At 44.6% G+C, this 22,335-nt stretch overlaps 1 protein-coding gene across 1 annotated transcript in view; it reads left to right on the plus strand.

Annotated features, from left to right (window-relative positions):
* Nucleotides 1–22,335, plus strand: part of LOC120059452 (monoglyceride lipase-like) — a 28,783-nt gene that overhangs the window by 624 nt on the left and 5,824 nt on the right. Inside the window, exons 2-4 of the mRNA XM_039008505.1 lie at nt 1,147–1,291; nt 15,901–16,007; nt 17,795–17,931. Of these exons, the coding sequence (XP_038864433.1) occupies nt 1,167–1,291; nt 15,901–16,007; nt 17,795–17,931 (369 nt within the window). The 5' untranslated portion in view covers nt 1,147–1,166. The remainder of the gene's footprint in view (nt 1–1,146; nt 1,292–15,900; nt 16,008–17,794; nt 17,932–22,335) is intronic.

Below are 22,335 nucleotides of genomic sequence, written 5' to 3' on the forward strand. Positions count from 1 at the left end.
TAGGCCCTATCTACCAATATTTATATCAGTGGCACTGCCATCAATACATCATTGACTCAAAGGCTATTCCAAGGCGCACATTGGATAAAATGTACATTTGGTATCACAAGCCTACATAAACTTGACGTAGGTTATTATTAGGCAATAGCTGAAACTAGACCTCCGGAAATAGCGCGGTCTATTTTTACTGACAGACCCTTTTCCACGACATTCATTCTAGCCTACATTCTGTCTTATCTAACTATGCTGTTCAAGTATAGACACCTGAGTTGATTAACCGTTCACAGGATTGGTTAACTCGAGATTGCTAGGGTCTCCACCGAGCTAGGTAAATCTGCTTTTAGTTTTAATGCACTATGTTGCCGGAACAAAATTCAAAATACATTTTCATCTTGATGTTCTTGTGCCGTTCTGCAATTTTAAGTATTGATTGGGGACTTATTAGTGGAGGAATGTAACTGTTTTTCTGGTTGATTTGTGATGTTTTATTTGTGATTCCCATGACAGTATTTTTGTATTTTAATGTGTATACGTTTGGGTATAATGTGTAGGCTTAAATTGTTGTTGTATATACACGTTTGTAAAAGAGACCTAGTGTTACGGAGTTCAGTTTGATAGATAATCAACTAGCTGGCCTGTTCCCTGGACCCAGTATGTAGGAGTTGTACAATGCTTGAACAATGCTATTGAACTTGACAATTGTGTCTGTCTTTATTCTTTAATCTAACATATCATACAAGAACACCTAGGTCTCAATATGTTTTCCCTGTTAAAATAAAGGTTCAATAAAAACTCACTCACCTTGACTGCACTGTAGCCTGTTGTTACTGTAACATAGCCTATATGGCAACCCATTTGCACTTGCCATTGCCATAAAACTCAGCTGCGGCGCATGGATGGGGTGGGGGTTGTAGTGGAGGCTGAATGTGACCACAGTCATCTGGGGAGAGGAGATTTGAACTAGGTTTATGGTTTCTTGACTTATGTCGCTGTATCAAATTGAAAACATTCCTTTGGAGCCGCTGAGTTGCTTTCTGCTGAGTGCCAGCCGGAGAATTATTGAAAAATAGCGAACAATGAATGTCTTGGTCACTTTTCGCTGGTCTGTCATATCTGTACTATCCGTTCTCCCTGTTTATGTTGCAGCGTGGGTCCTAGGCGTCTACATGCCCGAACCAGAAGATCCGCGGCGGACTCCGCAAGGTGTCTCCTACGCCGACCTGAAGCACTTCGTCAACGCCGATGGACAGCACTTGTTCTGCCGCTACTGGGAGCCAGAGGCCCCCCCAAGGTCAGTGGATGAAATGTTATGTGAGGTGTAAAACCGGACATGTATGGTATGCTAGAGACTGTGATAGATTCAACTAAAATAGAACCTAATGTTCTCCATTCAGTGAGTTATATGCTCCTGTGCTTGCCCCCTGCTCCCTCATCCCATAAAACCCATCTAAAATGGAACAGATTCCACTACATCAGAGAGTTGGCCCTGGAAACAGAGAGGCCCACACAACATCTGGACTGTAGTGTCACACCAAACCATGGAGCCTGCAGTGTAACAGACTCACCCTCGCTCTGGTTTCATTTTACATTTGAGTAATTTAGCAGAGTGAAGAAGGGCACATCAACATATTTTTCACCTAGTCAGCTCAGGGATTCGAACCAGCAACCTTTCAGTTTCTGACCCAAGGCTCTTAACCACGAGACTTTTTAGTGTTCTATAAACCACCACTAGTGATGTGATCATGTTCCTTGTTTGTGGGCGTATTGAGAATCTGTCTCGCATCACACACACAGCTCCTGTCATATAGGCTAGGCTACAACATGTCACTGCGCTATTCTTTTGATAAGAATGGCGTCGGAGAAGATGGTTGCCGTTTTACGGTCTCCTAACCAATTGTGCGATTGTGTGTGTTTTTTCGAGTTATTTGTAACTTATTTTGTACACCGTCTCTTATGGCCGAAAAGAGCTTTTGGATATCAGGACAGCGATTACTCACCTCATACTGGATGAAGACTTTTTCTTTAACTAGTCGGACATGAAGGATTTCCTTCAGACACTCGACAAGGCCCAAATCCCCGTGATTCGCATGAGAAAGAGACAGAGATATTTGGGATGTAGGTCGGGGTGCCTTGTAAGGATTCGACGGCAAGTGGATAATCTGCCTCCACCATCAGTCCTACTAGCCAATGTACAATCATTGGATAACAGAATAGACAAGCTATAATCACGAATATCCTACCAACGGGACATTGAAAACTGTAATATATTATGTTTCACCGAGTCATGGCTGAACGATGACATGAATAACATACAGCTGGCGGGGTTTACACCGCCTCCGGTAACACAAGGGGTGGTGGTATGTGTATACTTGTAAACAACAGCTGGTGCACAAAATCTAATATTAAGGAAGTCTCAAGGTTTCGCTCGCCCGAGGTAGAGTATCTCATGATAAGCTGTAGACCACACTATTTACCAAGAGAGTTTTTATTTATATTTTTTCGTAGCTGTCTATTTACCACCACAAACCGATGTTGGCACTAACATCTCTCAATGAGATGTATAAGGCAATACGCAAACAGGAAACGCTCATCCAGAGGCAGCGCTCCTAGTGGCCGGAGAATTTAATGCAGGGAAACTTAAATCCATTTTACCTCATTTCTACCAGCATGTTAAATGTGCAAGCAGAGGAAAATAAATCTAGACCACCTTTACTCCACAAACAGAGATGCGTACAAAGCTCTCCCTTGCCCTCCATTTGTCAAATCTGATCATAATTTTATCCTCCTGATTCCTGCTTACAAGCAAAAGCTAAAGCAGGAAGCACCAGTGACACGGTCAATAAAGAAGTGATCAGCTGACGCAGTTGCTAAGCTACAGGACTGTTTTGATAGCACAGACTGGAATGTGTTCCGGGATTCTTCCGATGGCATTGAGGAGTACACCACATCAGTCACTGGCTTCATCAATAAGTGCATCGATGATGTCGTCCCCACAGTGACTGTACGTACATACCCAAACCAGAAGCCATGGATTACAGGCAACATTCGCACTGAGCTAAAGGGTAGAGCTGCCCCTTTAAGGAGCGGGACTCTAACCCGGACGCTTATAATAATAAAAAACGCTATGCCCTCCGACGAACCATCAAACAGGCAAAGCGCCAATACAGGACTAAGATCGAATTGCAGTACACCGGCTTCAACACTTGTTGGATGTGGCAGGACTTGCAAACTATTACAAACTACAAAAGGAAGCACCTCCACGAGCTGCTCAGTGACACAAGCTTACCAGACGAGCTAAATTACTTCTATGCTCGCTTCGAGGCAAGCACCACTGAAGCATGCATGAGAGCATCAGCTGTTCCGGATGACTGTGTGGTCACGCTCTCTGTAGCCGCTCTGAGTAAGACCTTTAAACAGGTCAACATTCACAAGGTCGCAGGGCAAGAAGTATTACCAGGATGTGTACTCCAAGCATGCGCTAACCAACTGGCAGGTGTCTTCACTGACATTTTCAACCTGTCCCTGACTGAGTCTGTAATGCCAACATGTTTCAAGCAGACCACCATAGTCCCTGTGCCCAAGAACACTAAGGTAACCTGCCTAAATGACTAACGACCCGTAGCACTCACGTCTGTAGCCATGAAGTGCTTTGAAAGGCTGCTCATGGCTCACATCAACACCGTTATCCCAGAAACCCCAGACACACTCAAATTTGCATACCGCCCAACAGATCCACAGATGATGCAATCTCTATTGCACTCCACACTGCCCTTTCCGACCTGGACAAAATGCTATTCATTGACTACAGCAGCATTCAACACCATAGTGCCCTCAAAGCTCATCACTAAGCTAAGGACCCTGGGACTAAACAGCTCCCTCTGCAACTGGATCCTGGACTTCCTGACGGGCCAACCCCAGGTGGTAAGGGTAGGTAACAACACATCTGCCACGCTGATCCTCAACACGGGGGCCCCTCAGGGGTGCATGCTCAGTCCCCTCCTGTACTCCCTGTTCACTCATGACTGCATGGCCAGCCACGACTCCAACACCATGATTAAGTTTGCCGGCCAACTCAACAATGGTAGACCTGATCACCGACAACAATGAGACAGCCTATAGGGAAGAGGTCAGAGACCTAGCCGTGTGGTGCCAGGACAACAACCTCTCCCTCAATGTGATCAAGACAAAGGAGATGATTGTGGACTACAGGAAAAGGAGGACCGAGCACGCCCCCATTCTCCTCAACGGGGCTGTAGTGGAGCAGGTTGAGAGCTTCAAGTTCCTTGGAGTCCACATCACCAATAAACTATCCTGGTCCAAACACACCAAGACAGCCGTGAAGAGGACACGACAATACCTATTCCCCTCAGGAGATTGAAAAGATTTGGCATGGGTCCTCAGATCCTCAAAAAGTTATACAGCTGCACCATCACTGGGGCCAAGCTTTCTGCCATCCAGGACCTCTATACCAGGCGGTGTCAGAGGAAAGCCCTAAAAATGGTCAAAGACTCCAGCCCCCCAGTCATCGACTGTTCTCTCTGCTACCGCACGGCAAGCAGTACCGGACCTCCAAGTCTTGGTCCAAAACGCTTCTTAACAGCTTCTACCTTCAAGCCATAAGATTCCTGAACAGCTAATCAAATGGCTACCCAGACTATTTGCATTGTCCCCCCCCCCCCTTTTACGCTGCTGCTACTCTCTGTTTATTATCTATGCATAGTCACTTTAACTCTACCTACATTTACATATTACCTCAATTACCTCGACTAACCTGTGCCCTGTAACGCTCGTCTTTCTCCTCGTCTGAAGAGGAGCATGGATCGGACCAAAACGCAGCGTGGGTTGAATACATATTTGTTTATTTAAGAAAGACGAAGACGGAAAAACTCTTAAACAAACTACAAAACAATAAACGACGTGAACAGACCTGTACTTGAGAACATAAAACAAGAACGCACGAACAGCAAAGAACACACGAACGAACGAACAAACGAAAACAGTCCCGTGTGGCACAAACACTGACACAGGAACAATCACCCACAAACAAACAGTGAGAAACAGTCTACCTTAATATGGTTCTCAATCAGAGGAAACGTAAAACACCTGCCCCTGATTGAGAACCATATCAGGCTAGTTGAATGAACCCAACATAGAAACACATAACATAGAATTCCCACCCAGCTCACGTCCTGACCAACTAAACAAAGACAAAACAAAGGAAATAAGGTCAGGAACGTGACAGTACCCCCCCCCCCCCCCCCCCCCCCCCCCCCAAGGTGCGGACTCCGGCCGCAAAACCTGAACCTATAGGGGAGGGTTTGGGTGTGCATCTGTCCACGGTGGCGGCTCTGGCTCTGGACGTGGTCCCCACCCCACCATAGTTAATCCCCGCTTCCGTGGCCTCCTCCTAATGGCTACCCACCATATTAACCCCACTGGATTAAGGGGCAGCACCGGACTAAGGGGCAACACCGGACTGAGGGGCAGCACCGGACTGAGGGGCAGCACCGGACTGAGGGGCAGCTCCGGACTGAGGGGCAGCTCCGGACTGAGGGGCAGTTCCGGACTGAGTGACGGCTCTGGCAGGTCATGGCTGGCTGACGGCTCTGGCAGGTCATGGCTGGCTGACGGCACTGGCAGGTCATGGCTGGCTGACGGCACTGGCAGGTCATGGCTGGCGGGCGGCTCTGGCAGGTCATGGCTGGCGGGCGGCTCTGGCGGCTCCTGTCTGGCGGGCGGCTCTGGCTGCTCCTGTCTGGCGGGCGGCTCTGGCTGCTCCTGTCTGGCGGGCGGCTCTGGCTGCTCCTGTCTGGCGGGCGGCTCTGGCGGCTCCTGTCTGGCGGGCGGCTCTGGCGGCTCCTGTCTGGCGGGCGGCTCTAGTGGCTCCTGACTGACGGACGGCTCTGGCGGCTCCTGACTGACGGACGGCTCTAGCGGCTCCTGACTGACAGACGGCTCTAGCGGCTCCTGACTGACGGACGGCTCTGAAGGCTCAGGACAGATGGGCGGCTTTGAAGGCTCAGGACAGACGGGCGGCTTTGAAGGCTCAGGACAGACGGGCAATTCAGACGGCGCTGGGCAGACGGATAGCGCAGACGGCACTGGGCAGACGGGCAGTGCAGGCGGCTCTGGGCAGACGGGCAGTGCAGGCGGCTCTGGGCAGACGGGCAGTGCAGGCGGCTCTGGGCAGACGGGCAGTGCAGGCGGCTCTGGGCAGACGGGCAGTGCAGGCGGCACTGGGCAGACGGCAGACTCTGGCCGGCTGAGGCGCACAGTAGGCCTGGTGCGTGGTGCCGGAACTGGAGGTACTGGGCTAAGGACACGCACCTTAAGGCTAGTGCGGGGAGCAGCAACAGGGCGCACAGGACTCTGGAGACGCACAGGAGGCTTGGTGCGAGGTGCCGGAACTGGAGGTACTGGGCTGGAGACACGCACCACTGGGAGAGTGCGTGGAGGAGGAACAGGGCTCTGGAGACGCACAGGAAGCCTGGTGCGTGGTGTTGGCACTGGTGGTACTGGGCTGGGGCGGGGAGGTGGCGCCGGATATACCGGACCGTGCAGGCGTACTGGCTCCCTTGAGCACCGAGCCTGTCCAACCTTACCTGGTTGAATGCTCCCCGTAGCCCGACCAGTGCGGGGAGGTGGAATAACCCGCACTGGGCTGTGTTGGCGAACCGGGGACACCATGCGTAAGGCTGGTGCCATTTATGCCGGCCCGAGGAGACGCACTGGAGACCAGACGCGTTGAGCCGGCTTCATGGCACCTGGCTCAATGCTCAATCTAGCCCGGCCAGTGCGGGGAGGTGGAATAACCCGCACCGGGCTAAGCACACGTGCAGGAGACACCGTGCGCTTTACCGCATAACACGGTGTCTGCCCGTACTTTCGCTCTCCACGGTAAGCTCGGGGAGTTGGCGCAGGTCTCCTACCTGACTTCGCCACACTCCCTTGTAGCCCCCCCCCCCAAGACATTTTTTGGGCTGACTCACAGGCTTCCAGCCTCGCTTCCGTGCTGCCTCCTCATACCACCGCCTCTCGGCTTTAGCTGCCTCCAGCTCTTCACGAGGGCGGCGATATTCTCCAGGTTGTGCCCAGGGTCCCTTACCGTCCAGAATTTCCTCCCATGTCCAGAAATCCTGTGTATGTTGCCGCTGCTGTCGCTGCTGCCCGTTACCACGCTGCTTGGTCCTTGGTTGGTGGGTGATTCTGTAACGCTCGTCTTTCTCCTCGTCTGTAGAGGAGCATGGATCGGACCAAAACGCAGCGTGGGTTGAATACATATTTGTTTATTTAAGAAAGACGAAGACGGAAAAACTCTTAAACAAACTACAAAACAATAAAAGACGTGAACAGACCTGTACTTGAGAACATAAAACAAGAACGCACGAACAGGAAAGAACACACGAACGAACGAACGAAAACAGTCCCGTGTGGCACAAACACTGACACAGGAACAATCACCCACAAACAAACAGTGAGAAACAGTCTACCTTAATATGGTTCTCAATCAGAGGAAACGTAAAACACCTGCCCCTGATTGAGAACCATATCAGGCTAGTTGAATGAACCCAACATAGAAACACATAACATAGAATTCCCACCCAGCTCACGCCCTGACCAACTAAACAAAGACAAAACAAAGGAAATAAGGTCAGGAACGTGACATGCCCCCACACATTGACTCTGTAGCGGTACCTCCCATCCTCACCGCGGTCTAGGTGCTATATAAGTCCCATATTTTATTACTATTATTATTATTACCACCATCTGTCCCTAGAGTACCGCTAATTTAATTACTTCTATTAACAGTAGTGCGGGTCAGTTTATAGTAGTGTACTTTCATAGTAGTTTGTTTAGCATGAGCTATAGTTTAGACTGAGCATCTCATATGGAGGTTGGAAAAGCAGATAGAAACATATTTTAGGGCATTCTGTTCATGTGGTGGCATCATCTATAAAAATGCACATTTGGTATAGATATCTACAAACTATCCTATGGATTTTCCCCTTTATGATAAGAGATTCTGTGAGATTCAGCCTCAGGTTTTAATGATTGGAATCAAATAAATGCCTGTTTACAACATCAAATTCATGCAACTTCTGCCATATATATCCTTTGATGACATCGCTTACTGGGCATTTAGAGACTAGAGAGTGAGGGACTGCTGGTGGAAAGAAGTAGGTGAAAGGTGCCGGGAGAGGGGAGGGCACCTTTACAATGATTGACAGATCTTTCAATAAATAATCTGGGAGCTGTGAACCAGTGAGACCTGGCTGTCTTTGTATACACAGGGCCGTAGCTACATACAGTGCCTTCAGAAAGTATTCATACCCTTTGACATATTCCACATTTTGTTGGAATAGCCTGATTTAAAAATGTTTTAAATTTATGTTTTTTTCTCACCCATCTATACACAATGGCGTATAATAACAAAGTGAAAAGGTGTTTGTAATTTTTTTTGTACATTTATTGAAAACGAAATACCGAAATATCTAATTTCATAAGTGTTCACACCCCTAAGTCAATACTTTGTAGTAAAATCTTTTGCAGAGTTTAAAGCTTTGAGTCTTTCTGTGTACATATCTAAGATCTTTCCACGCCTGGATTGTGCAACATTTGATCATTATTCTTTTCAACATTTTTTAAAGCTCTGTCAAATTTGTTGTTGCTTATTGCTAGACAAACATTTTCAAGTCTTGCCATAGATTTTAAACTATATTTAAGTCAAAACTGTAACTTGGCCACTCAATAACATTCACAATTTTCTTGGTAAGCAACTCCAGTGTTGATTTGGCCTTGTGTTTTAGGCTATTGTCCTGTTGAAAGGTGAATTCATCTCCCAGTGTCGGGTGTGAACCAGATTTTCCTTTAGGATTTAGGATTTTGCCTGTGCTTAGCTCTATTACGCTTTTTATCCTGAAAAACTCCCTAGTCCTTAACGATTACAAGCATACCCATAACATGACGCAGCCACCACTGTGCTTCTAAATATGGCGAGTGGTACTCAGTAATTTGCCCCAAACATAGCACTTTGTATTCAGGACAAAAAGTTAATTGCTTTGCTACATTCTTTGCATTATTACTTTATTGCCATGTTGCAAACAGGATGCATGTTTTGGAATATTTTTATTCGTACTTCCTTCTTTTCACTGTAATTTAAGTTAGTATTGTGGAGTAACTCCTATGTTGTTGATCCATCCTCACTTTTCTCCTATCACAGCCATTAAACTCTGGAACTGTTTTAAAGTCACCATTGGTCTCATAGTCATTCAAAAAATCACATTAAACACTATTATTGCACACAGAGTCCATGCAACTTGTTAGGTGACTTGTAGAACACATTTTTACTCCTGAATTTATGTAAGCTTGCCATAACAAAGGGCTTGAATACTTATTAACTCAAGACATTTCAGCTTTTCCTTTTTAATTCATTTGTAAACATTTCGAAAAACATGATTCCACTTTGACGTTATGGGGTATTGTGTGTAGGCCAGTAACAAAAAAATCTCAAATTAATTAATCTTAAAATCAGGCTGTAACATAACAAAATGTGGAAGGGGTGTGAATAGTTTCTGAATTCACTGTATGATGACACCGAGGTCCGGACCTCTGTAATTTTTTACATTTAAAACATATACACTATCGGTCAAAAGTTTTAGAATGCTTACTCATTCAAGGGTTTTTCTTTATTTTTACTATTTTCTAAATTGTAGAATAATAGTGAAGACATCAAAACTATCAAATAACACACATGGAATCATGTAGTAACCAAAAAAGTGTTAAACAGATCAAAATATATTTTATTTTTTAGATTCTTCAAATTGCCACCCATTGCCTTGATGACTGCATTGCACACTCTTGGCATTCTCTCAACCAGCTTCATGAGGTCACCTGGAATGCATTTCAATTAACAGGTGTGCCTTGTTAAAAGTACATTTGTGGAATTTCTTTCCTTCTTAATGCGTTTGAGCCAATCAGTTGTGTTGTGACAAGGTAGGGTGGTATACAGAAGATAGCCCTATTTGGTAAAAGACCAAGTCCATATTATGGCAAGAACAGCTCAAGTAAGCAAAGAGAAACGACAGTTCATCATTACTTTAAGACATGAAGGTCAGTCAATACGGAATTTTTTTGCGACTGCACTTGAAGAAACTATCAAGCGCTATGATGAAACTGGCTCTCATGAGGACCGCCACAGGAATGGAACACCCAGAGTTACCTCTGCTGCAGAGGATAAGTTCATTAGAGCTACCAGCCTCAGAAATTGCAGCCCAAATAAATGCTTCACAGAGTTCAAGTAAGGGACACGTCTCAACATCAACTGTTCAGAGGAGACTGTGTGAATCAGGCCTTCATGGTCAAATTTCTACAAAGAAACCACCACTAAAGTACACCAGTAAGAAGAAGAGACTGGAGTCCAAATTGGAGATTTTTGGTCCCAACCATTTTTTGGTCCCAACCAGTCTTTGTGAGACGCAGTGTGGGTGAGTGGATGATCTCCACATGTGTATTTCCCACCGTAAAGCATGGAGGAGGCGGTGTTATGGTGTGGGGGTGCTTTGCTGGTGACACTCTGTGATTTATTTAGAATTCAAGGCCCACAGCATTCTGCAGCGATACGCCATCCCATCTGATTTGGGCCTAGTGGGACTATCATTTGTTTTTCAACAGGGCAATGATCCAACACACCTCCAGGCTGTTTCAGGGCTATTTTACGAAGAATTAGAGTGATGGAGGGCTGCATCAGATGACCTGGCCTCCACAATCCCCTGACCTCAACCCAATTGAGATGGTTTGGGATGAGTCGGACCGCAGAGTGAAGGAAAAGCAGCCAACAAGTGCTCAGCATATGTGGGAACTCCTTCAAGACTGTTGGAAAAGCATTCCAGGTGAAGCTGGTTGAGAGAATGCCAAGAGTGTGCAAAGCTGTCATCAAGGCAAAGGGTGGCTATTTGAAGAATTTGTTTGGCACTTTTTTGGTTACTACATGATTTTATATTTGTTATTTCATAGTTTTGATGTCTTCTACTATTCTACAATGTAGAAAAAGGTCAAATGAAAGAAAAACCCTTGAATGAGTAGGTGTTCTAAAACTTTTTACCGGTAGTGTATATATATATTTTTACTCAGTTGGGGTCTCAACTTACTGTTGAGAGTTAGAATAGTAGAATTTACAAGGTGCAATTTCAAAACTTGGTTGTACATCAGCAGTTTCTCTCTTGTTATATGTCACTTATCGACACACATTCAATTAGCCCATTTCAGTTAATATTTTTTAGATTGGTAAATTAGTCTAGTTAGTTCAGCCAGCTATCTAAACTTGTAGTAATCATGGCCGAATTACCGACTGGGTAGCCTAAAGTCTGGCAGATAGCGATATTGAGTTATTTAATTATTATTATTTTATTGTTTTGCGGGTAGATCAGCTTTAATATTTCAGATAGATTGTGGCTTCCATCAATGTAATTGTCTGCATCATTGTCAATCCCTCATATATTTTTTTTGTAAATATGTATATATAAAATATATTTTCCTTTATTTTTTCCCCTAACCCTACCAACCCTCCCCTAATTGGAGTAAACAAATGGACAACAACAGTTAGGCATCTAATTCCAGCTTATACATACTATTTGCATTTTATGGACACAGTATATTTTACAATAGTTATCTTTTGTTAGTTTTTAGCCCCATCTATCTCTGAAGACCATCCCGTTTTGATTTCTATTTGCCATATATTTTTCAACTTTGCTGTGTTGTCGTTTCATCTTACCGTCCAATGGCATTGTATGCAGCCAGCTATACACTCGTATCCCCCGTGGACCGGTTCGTACATAAAACATTCTCCATTCAGGCTACAAAGGAGTCAATTTCCTCCTTAACTTGATTTAATGGCGAGAAGGTGAAAAAACGAGGGGAGCAAGATCCGGAAGAAGCATTAGCCACTATAGCATGGTGGTGTAAAATAATGTTTCATAAAGAAAGTACGCATATTTTCCCATTTTTTTTAATTTTTTTGCCTACGAGTGTATAGCCGGCTGTACACAATGCCTTTGGATGGTAAGATGAAACAACTTAATATCGCCATCTGCTGGCCTTTGGGCTACTGACCGGGCACGCAGGGCAGGTGCCTAGGGCCACCAGAGCTCCAGGGGGCCCCATTTATTTTGTTTGTCTCTCTCACTCAGACATCATATTAAGTCATGGCAAAATGTGTAGAATTGCAGGAAATGAGCTTTAAAACTGCAAAAACAGTTGTTCTGTAAAGCAAACTTATTTGTTTACCTTTTTGTTAATAAAATACTTTTTCTGCTAACAGATCCCTTCGTACGCAATTATTGGTTTTTAATCCCGGTGCTGAGTTAATGTGAGTTAAGGTGTAGTGGCTAATTGTATAGCTCAGGGGTTCGTAAACTATTTTGGGCCCATTTCGATATCTGAAAATTCTCGCGACCCCAACCATGGGAAAATAATTATGTCATTAAGTAGGTATTTCTCCTCAACTCGCTAGCACATACTTTTAATGTGGGGCTATGACAGTCAGTTGCAAATCAGTCTTACATAGTGTATCTTATCTCACCACCACTAATGAGATGGGTGGGCTTGATGCATGTCGCGTTGAAGCTTCTCAAAATCAGGGAGGGAGGTCGACAGTGCGCACCTCATCTCTGCTGTCACGTCCACCCTGGATGGATATTTGGTTTTAATACAGACGAGAGCACTGAATCCAGCGTCACACAGATATGGCGAAAGAGTTTTATGGTGCTTTCAAGAAAACGGTGAAAAATACAAGGCCAAATTATGACATCAGTGATCTTCAGGTTGGAGAGTCAGGGCTCTAGAAAGAGGCCCGAGTTTCCGAGTTGGAATTCTGAGTTGGGTGACCGTTCAAAACGATTTCTCCCAGTCGGAGCTTGTTTTGATTGAATTTGATCTTTTAGATTTGAGTCATTTTCATTTCTATTTTTAAGGTTAACCACATTACAATGATTTTGAGACACAAAGACGATATTATAATATATGTGTTTTTGTATATATATTATTTTCTCCAGGATTTGGGAAAATCCCACACAAACCCATTTTCATATCAGGCAACCCCATATGGGGTTGCGACCCCTAGTCTGGGAACAGCTGGTTTAGCTAATAGGCTTATGTGTTTATATAGCTAATAGGCTATGTGTTTGTAGATCGACTCCGGTGAATGAAGCTACAGCAACCAATGTGATAATGGCTGGGGACATTTTTGCTTGTTTATGCTGTTCTCCAAATATAATTTTATAATTTTTTAATTGTATAGAAATGCAGTAAATGAGCTTCAACTTTCTAAAAATGTCTTGGAAATTTGAAGAATTTCCAATCCCCCCTGTCTAGGCCTCACTAAAACTCAGACCCTGGCTACAGCCCTGGCTCCACACACATGCATGCGCACGCACAAACACACACACAGACTAGTGGTTAGAGCGTTGGGCCAGTAACCGAAAGGTTGCTTGTTCAAAATCCAGAGCAGACAAGGTGAAACATCTGTCCTTGAGCAAGGCACTTAAACCTAATTGCTCCAGTGTCATCATTGATAATGGCAGACCCTGGCCGTGACCCTGCTCTCCGAGGGCGTCTCAGGGAGAGTTGGGATATGCAGAAAACACATTTACATTTCACACATGCGTATTAATACACACTTATAAACTGGGTGGTTCGAGTCTTGAATACTCTGTGTTGCGTCGTACTTCAGAACAGCCCTTAGCCGTGGTATATTGGCCATATACCACACCCCCTCTGGCCTTATTGCTTAAATAACGCAGGGTGTAATTGCACGGTATAATTCCATGAATATGAAGTTCATCCTTACGTGCCTTATAGTTGAGCTGCTTTTGAAAGCAAAAGTCGAATTGAAAACATTATTGGCATTGTTGAATTCGATTTTCATAATAGCAAGCTAGGATGATGGTTTGGTTAGCTACGCTAGCAAGTCTGTGTGTTTGGTTACCAAGGCAACTAATGTGGCTATCTATTTAGCTAGTAAACTTGATAGCTACTTCAGTGGATGTTGGCACATTTCTACTGGCAAATGAATACATTCTAGCGGTAAATACAGTATGTCAATTTATAGCCATAGTGTAAAAGGGATAACCAACTCAGGGCTCTATGCGTTCTCTGGAATATAATAACTCTGTCGAAGGTCAGTTCCACTCCTTTCATGTCGTGCACTATTTACCTGAGAACGCATAACCCCTCGTTGACTATCCCTTACACACAGTGCATGTGTGAAATATGACCAATATAAACACCCACCAAATGATGTATTATTAATTACGCACGCACGCACGCACGCACGCACACACACACACACACACACACACACACACACACACACACACACACAGTTAAGAGGGTCATTACACTATTGATGTTGATGTTTGGAGTCAGGATTACAAGACTTCCCTACCAAACAAGGCAGGCTTGAATGTTTGTCTTACTGCTTCTTTTCCTCACTTCCCTTCTCTCGGGCTTTCTCACTGTCTATTACTCTATATTTTCCGTGATCAAAGTGGAAATTACATCTGTATCAAGACATGCTTATTTGGCACTTCTGGTTTTAGCAGTATTCACTTGCGCTGTCCTCAGTCCCCAGCCCTGCCGTAGTCAGTTAAATTAGGGGTTTGACCCTGAAGTGGTGAGCGGCTCAGTCTCTTAATCTGATTAAGACGCCTGTGTTCAGGCCCTGGCCCATTCACAACCTCAACCTCTATCGCTCCCTCCCTCCCTCGACCACACACGTACAGATTGATACGCCGTACAGAGTGACTAGTCAGAGTTCAGTCTGCATCTCATGAAGATGGCTTGTTGGCTTGTTTAATGCTGTGTCGAAAACGTTATGTTATTTCGGGCTGGATGCAGCATTTGGGTCGAAGCCACATTCTGTGAGACAAGTGGGTTTCAAATTCCTTGGAGAGAGAGGAAGAGGGCGAGAGAACGAGAGAGGGAGGGAGCGGGAGAGAAAGAGAGAGGGAGAAAGTGAAAGGGGGAGAGAACATTTCAACTCCCCATTCCCAAGACACTGAATATACTTGCCACAATCCACTGAGATAAGCTCTATAGAAGCCCTACTGTCCCATGTGTGTCGGGAACATTATGTTCACACAAAGGCGCACTATGAGCGGCTCCTCAGCCAACAAGTGCACGGCAATCTCTAGCTAGCCGGAGGCTCTGAAATAAGAATGAGAGAATGAAAGAGAGAGAAACTGGAACAGAGAAACCACTAATGAAGCTTGATGAACAGCCACTCTCTCTCTCTCTCTCTCTCTCTCCCTCTGTTCCATCTCTCTCAATCTCTTCCATTCACTCTCCTTCTCTGAAAACGTTCAGGCTAATTGCATCTGACTGAGAGATTCACTCCGTTTTGTAGACTGGTTATAAGCAGGAACCAAAGCCTTACTGGCAAGCTGGGTTGGTTCGCCGCTCTTTCCCATGGCTATGTGTCTGCGATTGGAGATTCCAACCTCTGTCTGGTTCCAGTTAACTCTGCTGCTCCGTGGGCAAACAAGGGTGTGGTGCGGTTCAGATAACTGCTTTCACTGAAAGACAAGATGTGGAATGTTTTATTATGACGAAACCCCTCGATGGGCGATCAAGAGGATGTTCTCACAGAGTTGTTGATATGATCACTATCTAGCCACCGGATGAGTGGACTCAAGTCCCAACCACGTCCTTCCGATAGAGGGATCGCCAACTCAATTAGCGACAATCCAAAATAATCTGAGTGCCCTCGTCAGCTAATTGCAACACTGTTTTAATATAGTACAAGAGGTGTGCATGAAATGTGACTGACTTCACACTGTTTTAATATAGTACAAGAGGTGTGCATGAAATGTGACTGACTTCACTCTTCTTCCTTGTGTCCTGCAGGGCTCTGGTGTTCGTGGCACATGGGGCAGGAGAGCATTGTGGGCCGTATGATGAGATCGGCCAGACCCTGAAGGAGCAGTCCCTGCTTGTCTTTGCGCACGACCATGGTGAGCCAAAACACGCTGTAGCGGTGTTGTAGTACTCGAGTCCAGGACTCGGACTTGACTCAGACTCAAGTCACAATTGGACTCAACCACTTGTGACTCGACCACTTGTGACTTGGCTGTCAGAACAACTCTCTCTCTTTTGCGTAATTCAATATACTAGCTGCAACAGTAAATGTTAGATAGCTGTATTATCCTTTCAGCATTACAAATGTGCAAATGTAATGAAATGTGACTTTAACAAATGGTTGGAAAGCAACTTTTGGCACTACCAAGGGACTTGGGCATCGACTTGGACTCGAGGCTTAGTGACCTGACTACATCACTGCCATGCAGCGCTTCTTAGTAGAGCCACAGAGGTAGCACTTAATTTTACGGTACAGAGATTGCCACCAAAAATACTGGAGAAGTCCTACCCATTGCAGCCACATAATTTACTGCTAGTAAAATACCCGTGGAAATCTTACCATAGACAAATGTGATGCCACGGCGTAATATGTTTGTTATCGCTAGAACAGTTTGTACGTTTTAGTTTAGAGTAGGAACGGTGACTGAGTGAGTGTCACCCAGTCTCATAGTGAAGTAGAGCAGGTCCCAGTTGTGTTGAGCAACAGCTCTAGAGTCAACGCCAAATGAGAGTAGGAACTCTGTTTCCCTGTGATCTAATGAGTGACAGATCATAGAATGTCAGTGTACAGCACTCCACAGACACCTCTGGGAATGTCATCTTCATTAATGATTCATATGGTATCAAAGTAAAACTTGACTTATTAACATGGATTTTTTTTCCAAGGTTATTATACAGTAACGAGAATGATGTTAATAAATGTTGTGTTAAAGAGATTTTTCTTTATTTTGTCCATGACAAAAAAAAATTCTACTCAATGTTTTCCATTGCGTTTCAAAGTAATTACAGAAATATTGAAATCACTAGGTGAGAGGGAGATTTTTGACATATACGAGCATGCACACACACACACACACACACACACACACACACACACACACACACACACACACACACACACACCACACACACACACACACACACACACACACACACACACACACACACACACACACACACACACACACACTTCACAGCAGAAGAAAAATGAACGGCATCCCGTGACTGACAGACACCAATGGGCTTCCATTGCTCCATTATCAGTGGAAGCTATTATGGGGAGAGAAACAAGTGAGAGAGAGGGGGGGCGGGGGGGGGGGGGGTGGAAGGATGGAAAGTGAGAGAGGGTGAACGGCACATGTTCTGAATGTTGAAACTGTAGCTGGTGTCGTGGTGCCATGGCAACGCACCTTTTACATAGCTTCAGCAGCATGTTCAGAGTAAGGTGTTGGAAGGTAATGGGAGGGACAGCTGGCATGATAACATAGGATGGATTGGCACGTACGGAGATGGAGAATGGCTGTCCCTCTCTGTCTCATCTGGCTCGTCTGTCCAGAGAGTAATGAAGGGTAGAGTGGGAAATGTATTCCTCTATTGTCTCTGTCAATTACAATGGTGCCTTATCCTCATCTCTCTCTCCCTCTAAATCTCTCTCTCTCCCTATAAGTATATATATATCCCTCTAAATCTATCTCCCTCTTGCTCTCTCTCTCCCTCTAAATCTCCCTCTCTCCCTCTCTCCCTCTAAATCTCTCGCTCTCTCCCTCTATATATATATATATATATATATATATATATATATATATATATATATATATATCTTCCTCTAAATCTTTCATTCTCTCCCTCTATATCTATCTCTCCCTCTTTTTCCCTCCATCAGTTGGCCATGGCCAGAGTGAAGGAGACCGGATGAATATTAAGGACTTCCAGGTGTTTGTCAGAGACTCCCTCCAGCACATTGATCTGATGAAGGGCCGACACCCCGACCTGCCTATCTTCATCATCGGACACTCTATGGTACGGTACATTCTGTAGTCTGCTCGCTGACCAAACACTGGGGCCACTCTGTGGTACGGTACCCTCTCTAGTATCTTCCTTGTCAAAACACTGGGGTCACTTTCATGAACTAACACTCGCACTTGATTTTTTTGCCCCCTTACTGGCTCAGACTTTTTAAAATTCTTACTAGCTCTGACTTTGCTGATAGCTACTGTATTGAGGGAACATGTACTTACTATGCCTGGGATATGTGGTTGTCCCACCTCACTGTATTAAGATGAATGTACCAACTGCAAGTCGCTCTGGATAAGAGCATCTGCTAAATTACATTTAAAACCTTCTCTAGTTTATTCCTTGTCCAAACACTGAGGCTGTATCATTGCCAGCGGCTATGGTGTTTACCTCTCAACACAGGAGAAACAGTTCTCAGAAGTCATAGGGCCAGGGTTAGTTTGAGGCTATGTCCATTACACAAACATTATACAAGGACTTTGTTCAACACACCTACACTCGGTGTGACTCAGATGACCACAGATGCTCTGACATCACAGCTCGTGCGTCTATGCTCGTGGGAAACGGTGTCCTTTGAAAGTCTAGCTATGTAAATACCAACAGGGCCAAGTCAGGCCTGAAAAGGGATTTAACGTATTTAGCATTACAGGCCTCATTTCCCTTCCCTGCTGCTCTGCCTCTGTTTGCTTGTTCTGCTCTTCTATGACTGATCTCTGCTGTAAAGCGCCTGAACAATGGAAACCGCCTATAGCCTATATGTCGAGATCCTCGTTGTGATAACATCCTTTAGATTCTCTCATGCACCCCCAGCTGTGCACAATTAGACAGCCTTCCCTTAGGTTTGACATGCAGTTCAAGTTAGATTACTTTGCTTTACTAGGAGCGGAATGTAGGCAATTTTACTAGAGTAAATGTTTAAACAGGACGTTTTAATGGGAAGTTATTGTAATGGAAAAACCTGTGGAGTGAGGTACGGCCTGGCATTTTACAGGCATGTGGGCCAGTTTCCCCGACACAGATTAAGCATAGTCTAAGACTAGAAGTTCTCAATGGGGAAGCTCCATTTAAAGTCTTTTTTAGTCCAGGACTAGGCTTAATCTGTGTCCAGCAAACCAGCCATGAATGTACAGTTGAAGTCAGAAGTTTACGTACAGTTAGGTTGGAGTCATTAAAACTCGTTTTTCAACCACTCCACAAATTTCTTGTTAACAAACTATAGTTTTGGCAAGTCGGTTAGGACATCTACTTTGTGCATGACACAAGTCATTTTTCCAACAATTGTTTACAGACATATTATTTCACTTATAATTCACTGTATCACAAATCCAGTAGGTCAGAAGTTTACATACACTAAGTTGGCTGTGCCTTTAAACAGCTTGGAGAATGCCAGAAAATTATGTCATGGCTTTAGAAGCTTCTGATAGGCTAATTGACATCATTTGAGTCAATTGGAGGTGTACCTTTGGATGTATTTCAAGGCCTACCTTCAAACTCAGTGCATCTTTGCTTGACATCATGGGGAAATCAAAAGAAATCAGCCAAGACTTCAGAAAAATTATTGTGGACCTCCACAAGTCTGGTTCATCCTTGGGAGCAATTTCCAAATGCCTGAAGGTACAATGTTCATCTGTACAAACAATAGAAGTATAAACACCATGGGACCATGCAGCCGTCATACCGCTCAGGAAGGAGACGCGTTCTGTCTCCTAGAGATGAACGTACTTTGGTGCGAAAAGTGAAAATCAATCCCAGAGCAACAGCAAAGGACCTTGTGAAGATGCTGGAGGAAACAGGTACAAAAGTATCTATATCCACAGTAAAACAAGTCCTATATCGACATAACCTGAAAGGCCGCTCAGCAAGGAAGAAGACACTGCTCCAAAACCTCCATAAAAAAGCCAGACTACGGTTTGCAACTGCACATGGGGACAAAGATCGTACTTTTTGGAGAAATGTATTCTGGTCTGATGAAACAAAAATAGAACTGTTTGGCCATAATGACCATCGTTATGTTTGGAGGAAAAAGGGGGAGGCTTGCAAGCCGAAGAACATCATCCCAGCCGTGAAGCACAGGGGTGGCAGCATCATGTTGTGGGGGTGCTTTGCTGCAGGAGGGACTGGTGCACTTCACAAAATAGATGGCATCATGAGGGAGGAAAATGATGTGGATATATTGAAGCAACATCTCAAGACATCAGTCAGGAAGTTAAAGCTTGGTCGCAAATGGGTCTTCTGAAATGAATCCTGAAATGAATCATTCTCCCTACTATTATTCTGACATTTCACATTCTTAAAATAAAGTGGTGATCCTAACTGACCTAAGACAGGGACTTTCTACTAGGATTAAATGTCAGGAATTGTGAAACACTGAGTTTAAATGTATTTGGCTAAGGTGTATGTAAACTTCCGACTTCAACTGTATATGAAAAGGCCATGCTTAGAACCCATGTCCGATGCCATTAGACTGTAATGTACGAACAGTGTCAAATTGGGCATTTCCTGTGTTGGGGGCAAATTCCACCACCACTATTATCGACATTAAAGCCCCGAAGCCTGTGGTCTCAGTCAACACAAATGGCATGTTTCAGATTACAGAGGAGAATCTTAATCCAGAAACCGGCTAGTCCAGATACACGTGGTCCCAAATAATCCTTTACTGCAGTACATGCACTGGCCGCTGATGAATTTATCATGAATTTATCACATTTTAAAATGTGATGATCTAGTTTCGTTGGTGGAGTTTAAACACTTGATCGATGTATATATCATAGAAGAGTGTAATTGTTTTTAGGCCAGCTGTTTTTAGTCAAGATGTTTGTGTTTTTAATGTAATATGTAATTGTTGTACTTTATGTGTGTTTATAGTTTTGTTTAATGTTGTGTTAGTGTATGTAAGTTGTTTGGTCTGAAATGTTGTTCCCTCTGCTGCTATTGGACCAGGTCTCTCTTGGAAAAGAGATATTATCTCAATGAGAAAAAACTTGTATAAATAAAGGTAAAATATATATTTTTGAAATAATGAAACAAGGCGAGACCCAGATGCAGACACAGGAGGCTGATGGTTGGAGTCTTACAATATTTAATAATCCAATAGGGTAAGGCAAGAGAATAGTTGTGGACAGTCAAAATGGTCAAAACCAGTTCAGAGTTCAAAAGGTACTGAAGGGCAGGCAGAATCAAGGTCAGGGCAGGCAGGATGATCAGGCAGGTGGGAAAGTAGTCCAGAGTCAGGCAGGGGTCAAAACCGGGAGGACTATCAAAAAGAGAATAGCAAAAGGAGTACGGGAAAAACACGCTGGTTGACTTGACTAAACATACAAGACGAACTGGCACAGAGAGACAGGAAACACAGGGATAAATACACTGGGGAAAATAAGCGACACCTGGAGAGGGTGGAGACAATCACAAGGACAGGTGAAACAGATCAGGGCGTGGCAGAATTGACTGGTGACCCTCACTGCCCTCAACAACAAAGTCCAGTGTACCCTCTAATCGGAGCTAAACCTTGCCCACACTGTCCACTCTTCTACTGACCATTCACTGCTGTTCTGATTAGTGAGCAATACAGACCCTTGCTCCTTACTGGCCAAATCCTCCCTCCATTCCTCCTTCTCCTTCCTGTATTTCCTGACCCATTCCTTCCCCCTCTCCTCCCCTGGCTCTGTACGTCTGGCCCTCTTCCATGTCCCACTTCTTCAGTGCTAGGCCTTTATGTAATGTCAGTATGTTAGCGCCTTACATAACCACAATCAGAGTCTTCATAGTGTGAGGGGACGCAACACAATGCAAGTATTCTTTCCCTCAGTGCAAGAGGGGATGAGCTTGTGTGTGTGTTTCTGGTGGAGGCCTCTCTTGGTATAATCAATTCCTTAAAGAGCACCTCTGTTCCCCTCGCTCACCCTTCCTGCTCAACCCTCCAAAGGCCTCTCTCTCTCTCTCTCTCTCTCTCTCTCTCTCTCTCTCCATTCATTCTTAGCTTCTTCAGTCAGGAGCCGTTACCCCAGAAAGCCTTTCTTGGTATGGGAAGGCCGTGACCCAACATGGCCCGTTTGGTGCCGATATCACTATCAAACCCTCCAATAACAGCTCAGAACTAGCAGGGAAGATTCCCTAAATTCACTGCAGTTCACTCGCTGTTTGACCAGTCAGTTGAATCAGGCTGAAACTAACCCTGGATGGGATTTGACAAAACAGAATAAGCATTACTCAATCAACAACTTGTTTGTGGTCTCTCGATTAGTTAGTATAGATATACATCGAGATAGCCTACATAGAGACACATTTATTCAATTAAATTGTATGGTTATCGCTATATAGATTTAGCCGTGTTTGCGATGTTCAGTGCATTTGTCTTTCATTTCATTCGCTGGTGGGAAATGTTTTTCTCAACAGCCCATCTCTTTAGAGGCT

Source organism: Salvelinus namaycush, chromosome 14 (assembly GCF_016432855.1).
Source record: "Salvelinus namaycush isolate Seneca chromosome 14, SaNama_1.0, whole genome shotgun sequence".
Taxonomy (NCBI): Eukaryota; Metazoa; Chordata; class Actinopteri; order Salmoniformes; family Salmonidae; genus Salvelinus; species Salvelinus namaycush.